Source organism: Microtus ochrogaster, chromosome 19 (genome assembly GCF_000317375.1).
Source record: "Microtus ochrogaster isolate Prairie Vole_2 chromosome 19, MicOch1.0, whole genome shotgun sequence".
Taxonomy (NCBI): Eukaryota; Metazoa; Chordata; class Mammalia; order Rodentia; family Cricetidae; genus Microtus; species Microtus ochrogaster.
Window position 1 is genome coordinate 1,575,802 of NC_022021.1, and position 17,825 is coordinate 1,593,626.

The 17,825-nt window shown below is 35.4% G+C and overlaps 1 protein-coding gene across 1 annotated transcript in view; it reads left to right on the forward strand.

Moving 5' to 3' along the window:
- Positions 1–17,825, forward strand: part of Fcho2 (FCH domain only 2) — a 109,765-nt gene that overhangs the window by 35,404 nt on the left and 56,536 nt on the right. The window contains exons 7-8 of the mRNA XM_005356433.3: positions 5,199–5,297; positions 6,912–7,008. Coding sequence (XP_005356490.1) covers positions 5,199–5,297; positions 6,912–7,008 — 196 coding nt within the window. The remainder of the gene's footprint in view (positions 1–5,198; positions 5,298–6,911; positions 7,009–17,825) is intronic.

Consider the following 17,825-nt stretch of genomic DNA (forward strand, 5'->3'; position numbering starts at 1 on the left):
TGGCTGGAGTATTCTGTGAGGCTGGATCATCTCAGCTAGCCACCTCAAAATTGTTCTGAGCAGTTTCTGGAGTTGAAAGCCAATCTTTAGGTGGTGTTTTTCAGCTTAGTGGTGTTATAATCCTGGATAAATTCCTACTTTGGGGCCCCATCCTCTTTTCAGAGACTTCAAAGGTTGCTGTTAGGCATGCTCATGTTTCACTGCAGAAAACTGATAGAGACTCAAACCCCAAATCATGTACAGTAAGGTAGATGAAACCTTTTTCTAAAATTAGTACTCTGTATGACTATTAATATGACAAAAGTTTAGAATATATATATTAATCTTGTAAATTTTACATCTTAAGAAAAACTGCTAAGGAGTCAATATAAAACCAATGGATTATGAGATTAGTGGCAATAAAATAGTCCTTAATTGTTTTTATTCTGTCCCATATCAGGTGGCTTTTCTGACATGAGACAGAGATCTTGGATTTTAATTTAATAAACACATGTGGGTTTATAGATGAAAAGAGCCACACCCCAACTCCAAAACCAGCTTTAATTTTTAATTAGATTGACTACAAAAGGACCATTTGCATTATATGTCTGTAGAGAATAGCAGAAGCAAATACTTGGGAATATTTATGGAATTTTATCTTGTTGGAAATGTGATACACCATTAGTCCAGTTTTTTCTTGGGACAGTTTTTTCTGGATGATTTGTCTTTTTTTTTCAGCTGTCTCATTTGTTTAGTGGTCTTCAGATTCCTTAACTGGATTCCTTTATTCTCCTGAAAAGATAGAAACAGAATGTTCCCTAGCCCTAATTTTGGGGCGATTCTCTTTTGGCAAGTTATATCTGATCAAAATGAAAAGCATTTGTTGGTTTTATAGGTTAGTTTAGATTAAACGCCATACTGTTTGATGAACTATCGTCTCTTCTAATTAAGAGGTGTCTCTTGTTTAAATCAAATCTTTATCATTTTATGGTAGTCATAATTTTTCTTCTTCTGTGGAAACAAAAGCAAAACCTTTTCCTCAACATAACACATGTCCTGGTTTCCATTCTGAGGTTAGTACAATTTTAAAGTATATTGCCAGATTTAATTTTGTAGTTTTTTTCTGCTATCCAATGTCTCTCTCTCTCTCTCCATAGCTGTTGTATCTTTCTCATTAGCATTAAAAAAATTCAAAGTTAACAAAGCATTATGCAGTCCGTTTCTGCGGGGTCTTTGTCATCCTGTTCTTTTTGCTTAGCATATCTTTTCAAGGTCAGTGTGATTTTCCTATAACTGCCTGGCCTGTAGAATTGTGCGGTATACCTGTAATATAATATTTATATTATTATTATTATGAGTAAAAAGCTGTTTAGTATTCTTAGAGACATGCTGGACCACTGTCCGTCTTTATTTGTACAGGTATACCCATGATGACCTTAACTTCCAGGAAATGTGTAATTACAGAATCAGCTTTTTCCAAACTCAAAGCAGTTGCCCATTGAAAACTTGCATAAATATCAATGGTGGTGTACATATTTTAGTTTTCCAAATGCTACAAAATGGAGCACACCCATCTGCCAGATTTCATTCCTTTGAGTACCCTGAAGGAAGTAGTGTTTGGTTGTGTAAAGAACAAGTAGAACATTTCCTTATAATTTCCTTGGCTTGTTGCCACGTGATGAAAAAAATCATTTTTAAACTTTTGCTGTTGACACAGTTTTGTTTTTTTTTAATCAAATTCTGAGGCCTTCAGCACATTTTTGATCAATAATTGATCAATTTCTGTATTACCTTGTGCTAGAGGACCTGGCAGACCTGTATGGGATCAGATGTGTGTTACGTATATGGGATGATTCCTTTTCCTGATTGTATCTTGTAACTGAATAAATAATATAATTAATTCAGTATTATTTGGCATAAATTCAGCTGTTTCAATATACAAACCAGCTCTATATACTGTGAATCAGTAATTATGTTGAGAGGTTCTTTAAAATCTCTTAGTACTATGAGAATAGCATATAATTTTGACTCTTGGACAGAATCATAAGGACTTTGAACCACTTTAAATTTTCTGATTTGTAACCTTCCTTTCCATATTTATTTGCATCAGTATGGAAAATAGGGGCTCCAATGCTAGGAAGGATCCAGTTAGTTCTCTGTATAAGTTGAATTCTCTTGCTTTTGGGATAGTTGTTGTTAATCTCTTCCAACAAATTACTATAAGCTCTTTGCCAGGGTTCACTTTCTTCCCATAATTTGTCAATTTCATCATTATTCAAAGGTACTATAATTTCTGCTGCGTCTATTCCTGCTAATGGACGAAGTTTCAGTTTTCATTTTAGAATTAACTCAGAGACCTTTTCCACATAAGTTTTTAATTTTTTTACTTGGTTTATGTGGTAAAAAGATCCATTCTAAGAAAATATATTCTCTGTATTAAAATTCCTGTGAGAGAATGTTTGGACGGTAATATGATCAGAATGCAGTTAAGATTTGGATCTACATAATCAATCCATATGTGTCTTCTGTAATTTCTCTTCAACCAGAGCCTATTCTGTCATCTTCATCTGATAATTTTCTGGGACTATTTAAGTCCATGTTACCAAAAGGCTTTGTTTAAATTAATGAGTTCATCAGGTTTTACCTGAGTAGTGCGCCATAGATGGGAAAGGTCTACTAGTAATATTTGGAAGTCATTAAGAGTCTGCAGTCAGTCCCTTTTGTTGTCTGTCTGTAAACCTATTTTATAGCCTAAATAATTAATAGAATCTCCTTTGTATTTTTGGGATAAACTTGTAATTCCCAACAAGGCAAAATTTTCTTTACTTCTTCAAACATTCTTTCTAAAGCAACTACATTTGAATCAGATAGTAAAATGCCATCCATGAATGGTAAACTACAGATTCAGGAAATTGCTTAAGTATTATTCCCAGTTGCTAACTTAGGAAATATTGGTACGGGGTGGCTATTTAACCTTCCATGTGGGAGAACCTATTGATACCTCTTAGCAGGCTGAGAATTATTATAAGTAGGCACTGGGAAGGCAAATTTTTCTCTTTTTTCTTGTAAGGGTATAGTGAAGAAACAATCTTTTAAATCAGTAGCTATAAGTGACCATCCTTTAGGCAATAGAGAAGGCAGAGGAATGGCAGACTGTAGAGAGCCCATTGGCTGAATCACATTATTAACAGCTTAGATTTGTTACCGTTCTCCCTTTTCCAGATTTCTTTCTAACAGCAAATGCCGGAGAATTCTAAGGGCTGGTTGATTCTTCAGTATGCTGAGCATCTAGTTGCTCCTGTACCAGCTGTTCTAAAGCCTGTATTTTCTCTCTTGTTAAAGGCCATTGTGCAACCCATGCAGGTTTGTCAGTCATTTTAAAGGTAGGGCTGTTGGAGTCTTTGGAAGATCAGTAGCTGTGGTACTTTGTTCTTTATAATAGCTTGTTGTATTTTTCCCAGAAATATATGCTAATTTATGGTTTGTTTCTAAATTTAAGGGAATGTTAATCTGAGTATTCCATTGCTGTAACAAATCATGTTCCCACAAATTCATTGCTGTGTTAGTCACATATTCTTTTGATACTCTTTACTGTCGTCCTGACCCTATTCATTTGACTGATCTCATGCTCTGCTTTACCTGAAGTATAGTTCCAGTTCCTAAAAACACTTTAATGTATTCTAGCCAGTCTTTAGGGCTAATTCTATTACAGACTGATCACGAGTTTAACATTTGCTTCACAAAAGGTGAATACATTCCATATGAGACTTGCTTCTTTGAATCTTCTTCTTAACTCTAACTTTGGCACAGGAGTCCATTCAGCCCTTACTCTGTCATTAGGCAATTCCTATAAGGTTACTGGATATATTAACGTTGGTTGTTTGAAAACCTTAGACTGTTTGTCTCTATTCTTATAATGCAACACTGAAATTGGTTTTCTGTTAAATTCCTCTGTTTGTATTTGAATGTCTCTTGTGTTCTGTTTTACTAAGTTTTTCTTAGGCCTGCCTCTTTGTACTCAGATTAACCAACTTTTTTAGTGATACAGCATAAATGATGAAACTGATAATGTTTATAATTAACATTACTTTAGTCCCATCTAAGTTATCCTCTCAATTAATACTTCCATTTTCAAACTGCCTAGCATATGCTCATACAGAGACCCAAATTTCTCCATTGCAATGGTTTTTCACATTCTTTTCTATCCTTAAAAAAAAATCTTTCCATCTCAGAATTGTATTTGAGTTATTTGTGAATTTATGCTTCAAGATACTTCTAAGATGGTTCAGTGATTAAGAGCATTGGCTGCTTCGGAGGTCCTGGATTGAAGTCTCAGTACCCATCCCCATGGCAGCTCACAGCTGTCTGTAACTTCTGTTCCAGGGGTCTGACATCCTGTTCTGGCCTCTTCAGGCACAGCAGGCATGTGGTGCACAGATAAACATGCAGGCAAAACACTCATACACATAAAAAGTAAAAAGATACTTCTGGGTAGTTCAAAATATATCTTATTTGGTAAAGCTCTTAAAAGGGAATGAAGACATACTTTCCTTAGAAAATGGTGGGGTAAGCCAAGTGATGCAGGTTCCATTATTTTAGTAATTCTAGAGTTTTTGATCATGAGTTTTGCAATGTTATTCTCTGGGAAAAGATGTTATCATAGCTGGGAAAGTTTCCTTCGTTGCAGCGTTCCCATCTTCCTACCCCTGACAACACCCTGAGCTGGTCCAGTGCATTCCTCCCTTCGGTAGAAAATTGCTGAGACAGTCCCTCAGGCTTCCCCAAGGTTCTCTGACCACAGACTCTGCTACCTTTTTAAAAGTTAGGCATGTTAGGAATCTTAGACCAGATTGTAAACTTCAGAATCAAGTAGTGGTAAGGCTTTGTTCTGCTAGCATCAAGTTTTAGTTTTGGAAATCTCTCTGACTTTTGTAATGCTCTTATCTTCTGGCTCTCCTAATTTTTTAAAATCCTGATTTTAGAGTTTAACTTCTAGTAGCTTCAGACTCTGAAAAAGTTTATACTTGCCCAAGAGAATGGAATAACAAAAAGTTAAATTATTAGGTGTTTTGTCTAGAAGCATTTTAAGCATAGTGCTAATTTATTTAATTTAGTTGTCTATATTAAAATAGTTTCTAAAACTTCTTTTAATTCTAAAGTATATATTTGTATGTATATATGTATTTTTTATAATCAAAACTTTTATATTTTAAATCCAGAAATTTCAAGATATTGAAGAAACTCATCTCATTCACATAAAGGAAATTATAGGATCCTTGTCAAATGCTATAAAGGAAATTCATTTACAGATAGGCCAGGTAAATTTTTTATTTTATGTTGAAGTGGTTTATGAAATTTTTATGTTCATTTATAGCTCTTTATTAAGTCTTTTATTAAGTTGTTTATCAAGTCTTTCATCACATTATTTGGAAATCATACATATGATAATTATTTCAGATGAAGAATATGTATTTATATGTATTTTATTGATCACCAAGCATGATAATTTATTATTGTTGTTGTTATTATTATTTGCTTTTTGAGACAGGGTTTCTATGTGTAACCTCGGCTATCCTTGAGCTCACTCTGTGGACCAGGCTGGCCTTGAACTCATAGGTACTTTTCTGCTTCTGCATCCCAAGTTCAGGGATTAAAGGCATACACCACCAATGCCTGGCTGAAATTTTTTTTTTTAAAGTTTACTTTTGATGTTTTTAAAATTATGTGTGGGTATGTACATATGACAGAAGGTGCTTGAAGGTCAGAATTGCCATCTTGCCCTGGAAGTGGATCTACTGGTGTCTGTGAGCCTCTTAAGTGGGTGGTGGGGATTGAATTTGGGTCCTCTGGACAAACAGCCACTAAACCATCTCTCCAGCCCCAATTTAAAATGTTTTATAGTAACTAAGTTGTATAATTATATAGTTACTATATAACTGTACTTATCAGTATTACTATGTAATTAACCATATACTTAATATATATTAAACAACTGGTTATTTTAAATAGTTATATACTTCTGAGAATTAACTATATAGTACTCGTCATACAAATTGGATGTTACCAACTTCTGATTATTTTTCTTTTCAAGTTTTCCTATTTTAAGTTTAAAGCAGCAACTTCAGTAATTAGAAAATACACATGTGAAAAAGTGCAGTGATAATCTGGGGTGTATTGAAGTAAGGAGAGAAAGGAAAAGTCTTCCTTTGCTACTTAAAATGCAAACATTAGGTAGGCAGTGGTGGCGCACGCCTTTAATCCCAGCACTTGGGAAGCAGAGACAGGCGAATCTCTGTGAGTTCGAGACCAGCCTGGTCTACAGAGCTAGTTCCAGGGTAGCTGCAACTTGCAGAGAAACCCTGTTTTGAAAAATTATAAAAAGGAAGAAAAAAAAAAGAATTCTGTTTCTAAAATAATCAAAGTAGCAATAATAAATTGCCTATAAAGTAATATCTTAGTGGAGAAGGTAGGCAGATGGTCTCTAGAAATCTGCCAACATAGGAAACAACATGGGAGATTTAAAAAAATCTAGCCGGGCGGTGGTGGCGCACACCTTTAATCCCAGTACTTGGGAGGCAGAGACAGGTGGATCTCTGAGTTCGAGACCAGCCTGGTCTGCAAGAGCTAGCTCCAGGACAGGCTCCAAAACCACAGAGAAACCCTGTCTCAAAAAACCAAAAAAAAAAAAAAAATCTGGTGTAACTTTTGTTTTGTTTTGTTTTTGGAGACAGGGTTTCTCTTTGTAATAGTCCTAACTGTCCTGGAACTCTCTAGGTTGTCCTCGAACTCACAGAGTTCTTCCTGCCTTTGCCACCTGAGTGCTGGGATTAAAGGCATGTGCCTAGCTTTGTGTAACTTTTTAAATTGCTTTGTAAAGCAAGAATGTTAGTTAAAGAAAAATAAAGTAAAAAAACTTTATTCTTTTTTAATAGGTTCATGAAGAATTTATAAATAATATGGCTAATACTACAATTGAAAGTTTGATACAAAAATTTGCTGAGTCAAAGGGCACAGGGAAAGAAAGACCTGGTAAGATGAAACAAGTACTTTCCTTATTATTGTTATTTTTTAAATTGTGACTTTATATCACATATCCTGAACAACATTTTTAAACTGTAAAATGGAATGAATCATAAAAAATGAGTCATGTTTGTTTGTTTATTGTATATTTATGAGTGTTTTGCCTACATGTCTGTATGTGTAGTAATCTCATGCCTGGAGCTGGAAGAGGCTAGAAGAGGGTGTCAAATTCTCTGAAATTGGAGTTGTGAATGACTCAGCCACCATGTGAGTGCTGGGAATTGAAGGAGGGTCCTCTGCAAGAGCAGCAAGTGTTCTAAAACCACTTAGCCATTTCTCCAACCTCTAAATTTAGGCTTTTGTTATAGCCTGTAGTAGTTAATAATTTAGTCACTTAAAATGGTCATTTAACTTGTACAAAATGAAACTATTTGTGGCTTGTTTGCATTTCTGAAAGGAGATTTGGCTATAGATACAGATACCTGTTTACTGAAGGAGGATGAGGAAATACTGACCCTTTAGCACCGAGACTGATACAGGACCTTTCTTAAAATTTAATGGCTGGTTTTTTCATGCACATACATTTCTAGGGAGTGTTTTTTATTGAGTGCCAACTGTGCAAAGCATTAAGAATACACAAGCGAATGAATGTAGGAGTCTTGCTTTCTAGAACTCAGCATGTAGACCATGCTAACCTTAAACTTACAGAGCTCCTCCTACCTTTGCCTCTTGAGTGCTGGGATTAAAGGCAGTGTGCTACCATGCCTGTCCTCCACATTCTACTTCTTTCAAAAGGTGTATTTTTGTTTTATGTTTTAATTTTTATTTTTTTCTGTTTTTTTAAACGGGTTCTCTGTAATATTACTGTAACTGTCATGGAACTCTATGTAGACCAGGTTGATCTTGAACTCACAGTGATCCACTACCTCTGCCTCTCAAGCGCTGGACTAAAGGTGTGTGCAGCTATGCCTGGTCCCATGTTCTACTTTCATTTTTTATTTTTTTAATTATAAACTGGTTGGCCTATTAGCTCAGGCTTCTTATTAATTAATTCCTTTTTTTTTTATTTTTCGAGACAGGATTTCTCTGCAGTTTTTGGTTCCTGTCCTGGAACTAGCTCTTGTAGACCAGGCTGGCCTCGAACTCACAGAGATTCGCCTGCCTCTGCCTCTCAAGTTTTTTAACTAATTCTTATATCTTACAGTAACCCATAATTCTTGTCTGTGTTAGCCACGTGTCTTGGAACCTTTTATGAGCGAGACAGTCTCATTTTGTTTCCTCTGTGTCTGGATGACGACTGCAAGCTAACCTTTCCTCTATCCAGAATCCCATATTCTACTTTTAATGAGCATCTTATGACACTGAATGTAATAAGTAGCCATTGCCAATTTTTATTTAGTATACTTCATATCTTCCTTCCAGCTTTTTGACTTTGTTTCTTACTATAATGTATAAGAAATATATTTTATTCCACAGGTAAAAATAATTCAGTCAACTTAATTAAACTGTGGTATGGAATTTAGAAAAATAGATAAGCAATAAAAGAAAAGTTTAAGAGTCAGTTTTCTTCAGTATATCACAAAAGCAAGTCTTGAAACCTGGGCCATCTAGTTTCTTTTCTTCCCAAATCTCATATTTCTCCCTCAAACCTTTGTTTTTTGTTTTTTTTTTTTTTCCCCTATCTGGCTGATTAATTGCAGTTTTTTGCACTGGTATAATAGATATTTCTTACTAGGTCCCTTTAAAACATTATAGCCACATATGTGTTTGACTATGCAATTAAGAACTTAAAATTATGGTACTTACAAATCTTTGAATTTTTATTATAGACAGAATATAAGTTAAAGTCTGTACTTGAGGGGCTGGAGAGATGACTCAGTGGTTAAGAGCACTGGTTGTTCTTTCAGTGGACCCAAGTTCAATTCTCATCACTCACATGACAGCTCACAACTATCTGTAACTCTCGTATCCAACACCCTCATATAGCATATATACAGTCAAAACACCAGTGCCCATTAAGTAAATAAACAGCTAAATAAATAATTTTTTTTAAAATCTGTATTTGAATTTGAAGCTCTTGAAGATGTGTGATTCAGTACCCTCACTTTGGCCAGCTTGATCTGCTTGCAAGTTCTTGCACAGGCATTTCTTTGTCTTTGACACTTTAGTTGTATTATATCTCTACTTTAGAGAATAGTGCATTCCACATCTTTCCGTTTATTTAAGAAGTAAATGTTCTCTTAAAGAGCTAGGTCACATATTAACTCCTTTCATCAAAAATGTCCCTGAACTTCACACTTCTCCTTTGTGTACTTGTGGAAACATATCCTTTTCTGTTCATCTTTTATTTCTGTGTTTATAAATAGTATACTGAATAGTTTTATTATTTACTTACAAATAGTTTATAAATAAAATGATGAATAATATTAGACTGAAGTGGATGAATTTACTTTCAGAAAAATCTTCATTATGTGCACACAAATCATTATACTTAATACTTAGTGAGCACTAGATTCTGTGTCCTGAACTGTTAGTCACTTTGCAGACGTACTTTGGTTTCTGAAGTAGGTACTATATTTCAGTTTTATAATTGAAGTGAGAAGCTAAAGATAAGGGCCTGGAGAGATGGCTCAGAGGTTAAGAGCACTGATTGTTCTTCCAGAGATCCTGAGTTCAATTCCCAGCAACCACATGGTGGCTCACAACCATCTGTAATGAGATCTGGTGCCCTCTTCTGGCCTGCAGACACAGATACCGAACAGAACACTGTAAACTAAATAAATAAATCTTTGAAAAAAAAAAAAAGCTAAAGATAACCCTAAGTTAGTATATGGTAAAGCTGGGATATAATTCCATGATATCTCCCCCACCACACACACATGCACATATACCCAGACAGTTTTCTGTTCTGTTCTGTTCTGTTCTGTTCTGTTCTGTTCTGTTCTGTTCTGTTCTGTTCTGTCTGTCTGTCTGTCTGTCTATGTATCTATGTATCTATGTATGTATCTATGTATTTATCTATGTATCATCTATCTATGTATCATCTATCTATGAACCTATCTATCTATCTATCTATCTATCTATCTATCTATCTATCTATCTATCTATCTATCTATCTATCTATCTATCTTCTGTATAATAGTCATGACTGTCCTGAACTCACTTTGTATACCAACCAGGCTGACCTCAAACTCACAGAGATCCACCTGCCTCAGCCTCCCTCGTGCTGGGATTAAAGGTATGTGCTACTGCCTAGCTTCAGTTCCAGGATTCTTGATCTCAAGGTCAATTGGAGAAAATGGGGACAGACCAAGTTAAAGATAGAATGAAGATGATGCGATGTCTAAGTAAAGAAGAGATTTTATCTTTATTCTGGTCATGTCAATCTGGAGTTTTCCAAATGCTATCATTGTTAGAAATTGGGCAAGGTGTTCCAGAGACTTTTCTGTGTTACTTTTTATAACATATATATCTACAATCATCTAAAAATACTCTGAAAAATTAATTGAAGCCAGTATATACTTGAATTGAAATCTGAACCTTAACTTATTAAGCAATACTTTCTTTTAAGTCACAGGTGATCCAGAGTATTATGTAAAGAACAAAAGAATCCAAAGAATGAGCTTCAAGTGTCTTGTTCTTCAAATATAAAATCAGAGAATAATTGGAACATTAAAATGTTATGCTGATCTGTCTCAGCCTCTGGAGTGGAGCCTCTAGGAGCCTCCACCATTCTTAGCTTTGATTGGCATTTTTAATAACTTTTTTGTGTGGGGGGGGTTGAGACAGTGTCTCGCTGAATATTGACAGTCTACTGGTGATACTATGCTGGCCCCGATGTAATTTTTTTTTCACTTTTCTTGGGCTTCTTGGCTGCTTGTTTGTATATGTGCCAATGTCATTTCCAAAGACTCAGTCAAGAGCTGACATGTGTGTGGCATGTGTATCATGGAAGATACTGCTGCTAGACCATAGTAGTTTTCTTCCAAGGGGATCTCAGAACCCCTGTCATTACAGGCTCCATGTAGGTACTGCCATTTCTAGGTCTGGCTCTCATGTTGATACTGTCATCTCTGACTTAGTTGAATAGAGTCTTTGTTTCCACATGTTGACAAGCCAGTTTAAACAAGTTTAAAATACAAAGTTCATGACTTTTTTTTAACCTGGAAGGACAGGAATGAATTCAAGGAAGCGGATATCATCAGGGTTTGTTGTACTCTCCCCTAACTCCTTTCTTATTTCTGCTGTCTCTGCTTGGCTTCACTTTCTTACACTCCAACTGTAGATGTTCTCTGCATTGCTGTGTAGGAGTCTTCAACAGGCAGTGACTGTCAGTTGAGAATCCAAATAGGAAAAATCAAACTTTTGTTTACCTAGTGTTAGTATAGTAATTTTAGGGAAGGTGTTTTTATGGCATGTCCGTTTCAGTTCTGCATTGTAGTATCAATCTACTAACTACATTAGACTATCAAACAGAAACTTTTAAAACTAGAATGCATTGTATATATGTTTGAATTATAGGACATGATCTTATTAATATTTAATCAGAAACATTAATTCAGAAGGATTTATTTTATAATTAGGTAAACTAGAGGAAAATGTTACATGATTTGATTTGTATTACACTCATAGAATTTTATTACTGAGAACTTGAAATAATCTAGTACAATGCATTTATTTAACATAAATATGTTGAAACTTATGAAAACATGCCTTTGTTTTCATTTCATATAGATACCCTAGTTTGCTTTCTGTTGCTATGATAAAACACTTGACAAAAATCTTGAGGAGGAAAGAGTTTATTTCAGGGTACAATTTATAGTTTATCATATAAGGACCTAAAGATAGGAACCTAAACAGAGGCCACGAAGGAACGTGACGTACCCACTTGCCCCTCATGGCTCACTTAGTTTCCTTTTATATTACCCAGGTGTCACCGCTGGCAGTGGTCTAGGCCCTTCTACATTCGTCATTTAATCCAGAAACTGCCCCAGAGTTGCCCACAGGCAATCCGATAGGGTCGTCTTCTCAGCTGAGACCCCTTCCCCATTTGACCATAGTTTATGTCACCTAACCACCACAGCGGGCTGTAGGGGACAGTAAAGTTGTGTTAGTTCTCAGTTACATTCATCCTGGTTCCTACTGCCTGCCCACTGATCCGCATTGTGTCTGACTTGTTTCATAAACTGCCTTCTGTTGTTGGCTGTTTAGAATAGCGCCCGTCAGCAGTTGCCTTTGACTGAACATGTGATTCTTTTTACATTCTAGACATGTACAGTGCGTGTGTTTTCTTACCTCTATTGCAGTGCAGTAGCTTATGGTCTGATCTTTACCATCAGTGAGACTTTCTAAGTCCTCATCGATTAAGTGGGCGTTATATAGTACCTGACCCTTGGGACGATTGTGAAGTTTGCATATAATGTGGCATTACTGAGTATTTAATAGTATTCTGAAAAGCTAGAACATTGCTTACTAAATGGTATTGATAGTTATCATCTCTTTATAAATTTACTTTTAATGCCTCAAGATATACTGTAACATGTAGAAAATACGTATAATTTAGTTTTAGAAAGAGGGAAGATAAGCTTTCCTGCTTTCATGAAACTTAGAATTAGGCAGCTGTTTCAGGATAACTGCTGATCCTGTGTGTGTAGGTGTGTTTGAAAACATTAATAAAAAAGGGCCGTGTGGAGTAGAAAGGATCCGTGTAAGTGCTCTGCTTCAGTTGCTGTCAGTGGGGAGTACAGCTTCTTCCTGTTCTTGTTCAGTCTGTTAACACTGAGCAGAGGAGCCAAGGGGTCCTTAACAGCTATATAACATTTATGTTTCTTAGAACAAGAAACTTAGAATTTTGTATGTGGTTGTATAAAATTCATATAGTTAAAGTATTTTATTACCTAAGAGGTAATCTTGTCTTAGTCTAGTCTAGCTGATTTCTGTTATCTGTACTATTTCGTAAGGGCCTCCCTGGTGGACGAGTTTCCTTGCTAGTTTTAGCTTTATGGGATAGAGATTTTAATGAGAAAATCATAAGCTAAATTATTTTAAATGCATATACTTAAAGGTTTAAACACTTCTCTGGGGAGAGGTGTTTGTGATAGAGGCCAGAGATAATAGATAGTGTTTAGTTTTCTGTTATAATATATAACATGTCTTTTTAAGGTATCCTTTGTAAATTAAATATTTTGAAGGTGTTCAGCTGTTTCCCTACTATTTGAGATAATCATAAAAATTCCTTTATGTGTAGTTAGTACTTCCTGGTTTCTTTGGAATTTGTATTGTAATGACTGGGTGCTTTGACTACCACAGCACCCCGTGTTTGAAATCGTCAGGAAGAAACAGGAGTTTTCTAATTTAGATCTTGACTTTATCCTTCTATTCTCAATTGTTCTCATGTCTTTAGTTTGCTAAAAGAGATATTTATATAGCTAGTGCTGGTCAGGAACTTGCTGTGCAGCCCAGGGTTCCAAACTCAGTCTTCCTCATTACTTATGGTGCTAGGATTATAGGAGCACCACTGTGTCCAATATTTAAGATCCACAGTTTTGTTGTTGCCTATTTTATAGTCTTCCTGTTAATTTTACTGTATGTTTTCATAAAAATTTAGTAACTGCCCATTTTAAAAACCGATAGGATAAATCACTTTAAAAATAAAAAGTTAATAGACCACAATGTAATGCTTAAAGATAAAAGTTTTGTTGAAAAACATCTTTGTTTTCATTACATGCAGAGTAGGTTTTTGGCTTCCAGCTGAAGAGTCCTAAGTATTTTAAAGTCAACGGTCCAGATCTATGAAAGTAAACATACAAATGGGAGAAACTTTAGAAAGGGTAGATTAAAAAAAAAAAGCCATGGAGAAAATGAGATTCCTCTAATCAGATTTTCTACATGAAAATGAAATTAATGTGCTAGTTTAGCTGTCAGGAATTCTGCAAATTATGATTTAAAACAAAAACTTTTTGAAGAATACAACCTATTGATTGTTTTTCTAGGCCTCTTGAAGATTTGATAAAATACCAAACCTAGAGAACTTGCTATCTGTGACTCTACCTAGACTTCTTTCAAATTTTATAAATTTATTATAAAAATATTTGCAAATAAATAAAAAATTTTACACATCCAAATTAGCCAGACCATAAGTTTGTACAACTCTGTGAACCTCTATATAGTTAGAATAGGTATTTGAAATGGAAAAATATATACATTTTTATACTAAATTTTACACTTTTAGCACAAAATATATTTTATGCACTTAGTTACCACCAAAACCAAAAGATTTATGCTAGAATTAGAACTAGAAAAACAATTAGATTTGTATCTTTTATAATCCAGATTTTTAAAAATTGCTTTGTTGTTACTGTTTTGTTTTTCAAGACAGGGTTTCTCTGTATAGCCCTGGCTGTCCTGGAATTCACCCTGTAGATCAATCTGACCTCGAACTCAGAGATGTGTATTCCTATGCCTCCTGAGTGCTGAGACTAAAGGAGTGTGCCGCTACCACCACCTGGCAAAAAAAAATTAAAGAAAATTTTTTTTGTGTTTTTTTTTTTTATTGGCCTTTTTTTTGGGGGGGGAGGGGGAGGATTGTGGTTGAGGTAGGGTTTCACTGTTTAGCCCTTGCTGTCCCAGAACTCATTCTGTAGACCATGCTGGCCTTCCGAGTGCCAGGATTAAAGATGCCTGGTAATGTTTTTATGCACCTAAGGCAGATTTTACAGTCAGCCAGGCTGCCGGCCTGTCCCTCCCTCCCTCCCTCTCTCTTTCCCTCCCTCCCTCCTTCCCTCCCTCCCTCCCTCCCTGCCCCTCAGTTCTCTTGCCTCAGCTTCCTAAGTGCTGTTATTTCATGCCTGCTCCACCAGTAAAGCTTGGTGTCATATTGAAGTATTTGTTTAGTATGTGGTGGCCCATGCTTTTAAGCTCAGCACTTGGGAGGGAGATGCAGGTGAATTTCTGAGTTCAAGGCCAGGCTAGTCTACAGACTGAGTTCCAGGATAGCCAGGGTTATGTAGAGAAACCCTTTCTTGAAAAACCAGACAACTAGAAAACCAACTAGAAAAGCTCCCAGTGGTCATAGCTAGAATGACTTGAGCAAGTATTAAATAATGAAATGCATTGTTACCCAAAGAAGAAAATCAGTTTATTGGAGTTCATACAGGTATTGAAAATGTTTGGATAAATAATTTAAAACTGTTTTGAAAATAAAAATGTATAAATCTTGTAATTTTACATTCATGTATGTGTATGTATGTACAACTTGAGGGAGTTGATTCTCTGCTTCTGTCTTGTGATTTTCAGGCTTGACAGCAAGCCCTTTACCTGCCTAGCCATTTCACTCACTAGCCATTATTATTTCTAATTTTTATTTTATTCTATTTTGAGACAAGGTTTAGTTATATAGCCCTGACTAGCCTGGAGTTTTCCTTGCTGAGTAGGCTGGACTCCAATTTAGAGATCTGCATGCCTCTGTATCTAGAGTCTTGGGGTTATAGGGCTTTGCCACCTCAGCTCTATTAATTTTACTTTCAATTAGTTAACTTTTGAGATAGGCTTTTATTGTATACAGCCCAGGCTGGCCTCAAATTACAGATAATTCTTCCTCAGCTTTCTTAAATGGTAAGACTACAAGTATGTGCCACTGTACCTAAAAAAAAAAAAAATAACAGTGTTTTGTTTTGTCTGTTCTCTTTTTGAGGCAGTATGTAGCTTTGGCTGAGCCAGAACTTTATTATGTAGACCTGGCTGGCCTCGAACTCAAGAGATCTGCCTGTTTCTGCCTCTAAATGCTGGGGTTAAAGGCACGTGCCTCAATGCCTGGTCCAAAATACATAATTTTAACAGCCAAAACAGCAATAACAAAAAATTTAAATATTTGGGTACATCAAAGAAACTAGGTGAATGCCAAATAAATAAATAAATAAAAGTCACAGAACTTTGTTAATTATGAAGGATGCTCAAATTAAGACTATAATAAGATTTTTTTTTTAAATTACAAATGTGGGGGACTGAGCCGGGCGGTGGTGGCGCACGCCTTTAATCCCAGCACTGGGAGGCAGAGGCTGGCGGATCCCTGTGAGTTCAAGACCAGCCTGGTCTACAGAGCTAGTTCCAGGACAGGCTTCAAAGCCACAGAGAAACCCTGTCTCGAAAAACCAAAAAAAAAAAAAAAAAAAACACAAATGTGGGGGACTGGAGAGATGAATGGCTCAGCGGTTAAGAATACTGACTGCTGTTCCAGAGGTCCTGAGTTCAATTCCCAACAACCACATTGTGACTCACAACCATCTGTAATGAGATATGGTGCCCTTTTCTGGCCTGCAGGAATACACTCAGGCAGAACACTGTGTACATAATGATAAATAATATCTTAAAAATAGAGAGCTCCATTTAAGAAAAAAATAATTACAAATGTGTCACCTTAGAAATTTTGTTTTTACTGCTATAGTTTGGGGACTATTTTTTAATTCATTTTATTTTAGTTAATATTCCTCATCTCATTTAGCTTTCATTGACTATTGAGAAACTGTAGCATTAAATTATATGCAATCAGATGTACTGGAATTGGAATAATAGGATTGTGAGCCACCACGAGGGTGGTAGGAACTGAACCCAGGTTTTTGCAAGAACATAAGTGCTCTTAACCGCCAAGCTTCTCTCCAGCCCCTTAAGGCAGTTTATAATGTGAGAGTTGTAAATTTGTTGTTGATGACTTGAGATTTAGGATTAATTTCAGGATAGTGTGAATTGTTAGTTACATACTTTATATTCAACCTCATTTAACAAAACATTTTGGTTATTCAAGATTAATGAGTTTGTTTTTCCTTTTGTAATATTTCTTAAAGATTCTGATCCAAATTAGTTTGGGTGAATTCATCCCAAACTAGTTTGGGTGATTTTTCTCTTTGTAATTTATAGGCCAAAAAAGCTGATTATTTGATGGGCATACTTTAGTTCCTTACCTTTATTTATTTTCCTGTCTGTTTTCATCTCATTGTAATGTTAGCAGATCTCTAAACGATTCTAAGGACAAGCCCTAAGTCCTTTTATTAAGTGATTGCCCAGTTTCCAGGTCTGTAGTGTGCGTTTACATAATCTCTTTAATTTCTTTGACCTTTTAAGGCTATTGTGAGTATAAGTGATAAAACTTTTCTTAGTCACATGTTATAGAATATTTATGTAGAAATGAAGATGTTAATAGTTAATTGGTTAGGACCTTATCAGCTCTTTTTGTGAACTATTTTAGTTATTCTGGGAATAAGCAGTGGTAATCTGATTTGAAGAAAAACAAGAACTAAAGAAAAAGAAACTTTAGATTTGTGATAAGGGAGAGGGAACATTTAGTCTGTTTTTAGAGAAATATTTTGTATTAAGTCATTAACAAGAACTCTGGTCATCAGTTAGCACATAGTTAAGTGTAACATCTCAGAAGAACAAGGAAGGAAACCTGTCATTATCTCTTTAAGTCAGTCTCTATAAATTTCTTAATAATGAAGGTTATATCAGTTGCCACTCATACATTATTTCATAAAATACACTGGACTTTTATAATCTTAAATATTACAAATGACAGCTAACACAGGGAGAGAGATAATTTTTAGTGTGACTTTTAACTGAAGTATTTTAGAAGGAGAATAATTCAGGCCATTTGTTGCTTTTACTATCACGTAAACCGTTTGTTACTTCATATATGAAACATTTCTTAATCTATGACATGTAAAGCTAGTCTGCAGCTCTGTTATTTTAGGGCTATTTTAATTAATTTCTGTCTGAGTTTGCTTTATCATTTCTTTTTTTTTTGTTGTTTTTTTTTTGTTTTTTTTTTTTTTTTT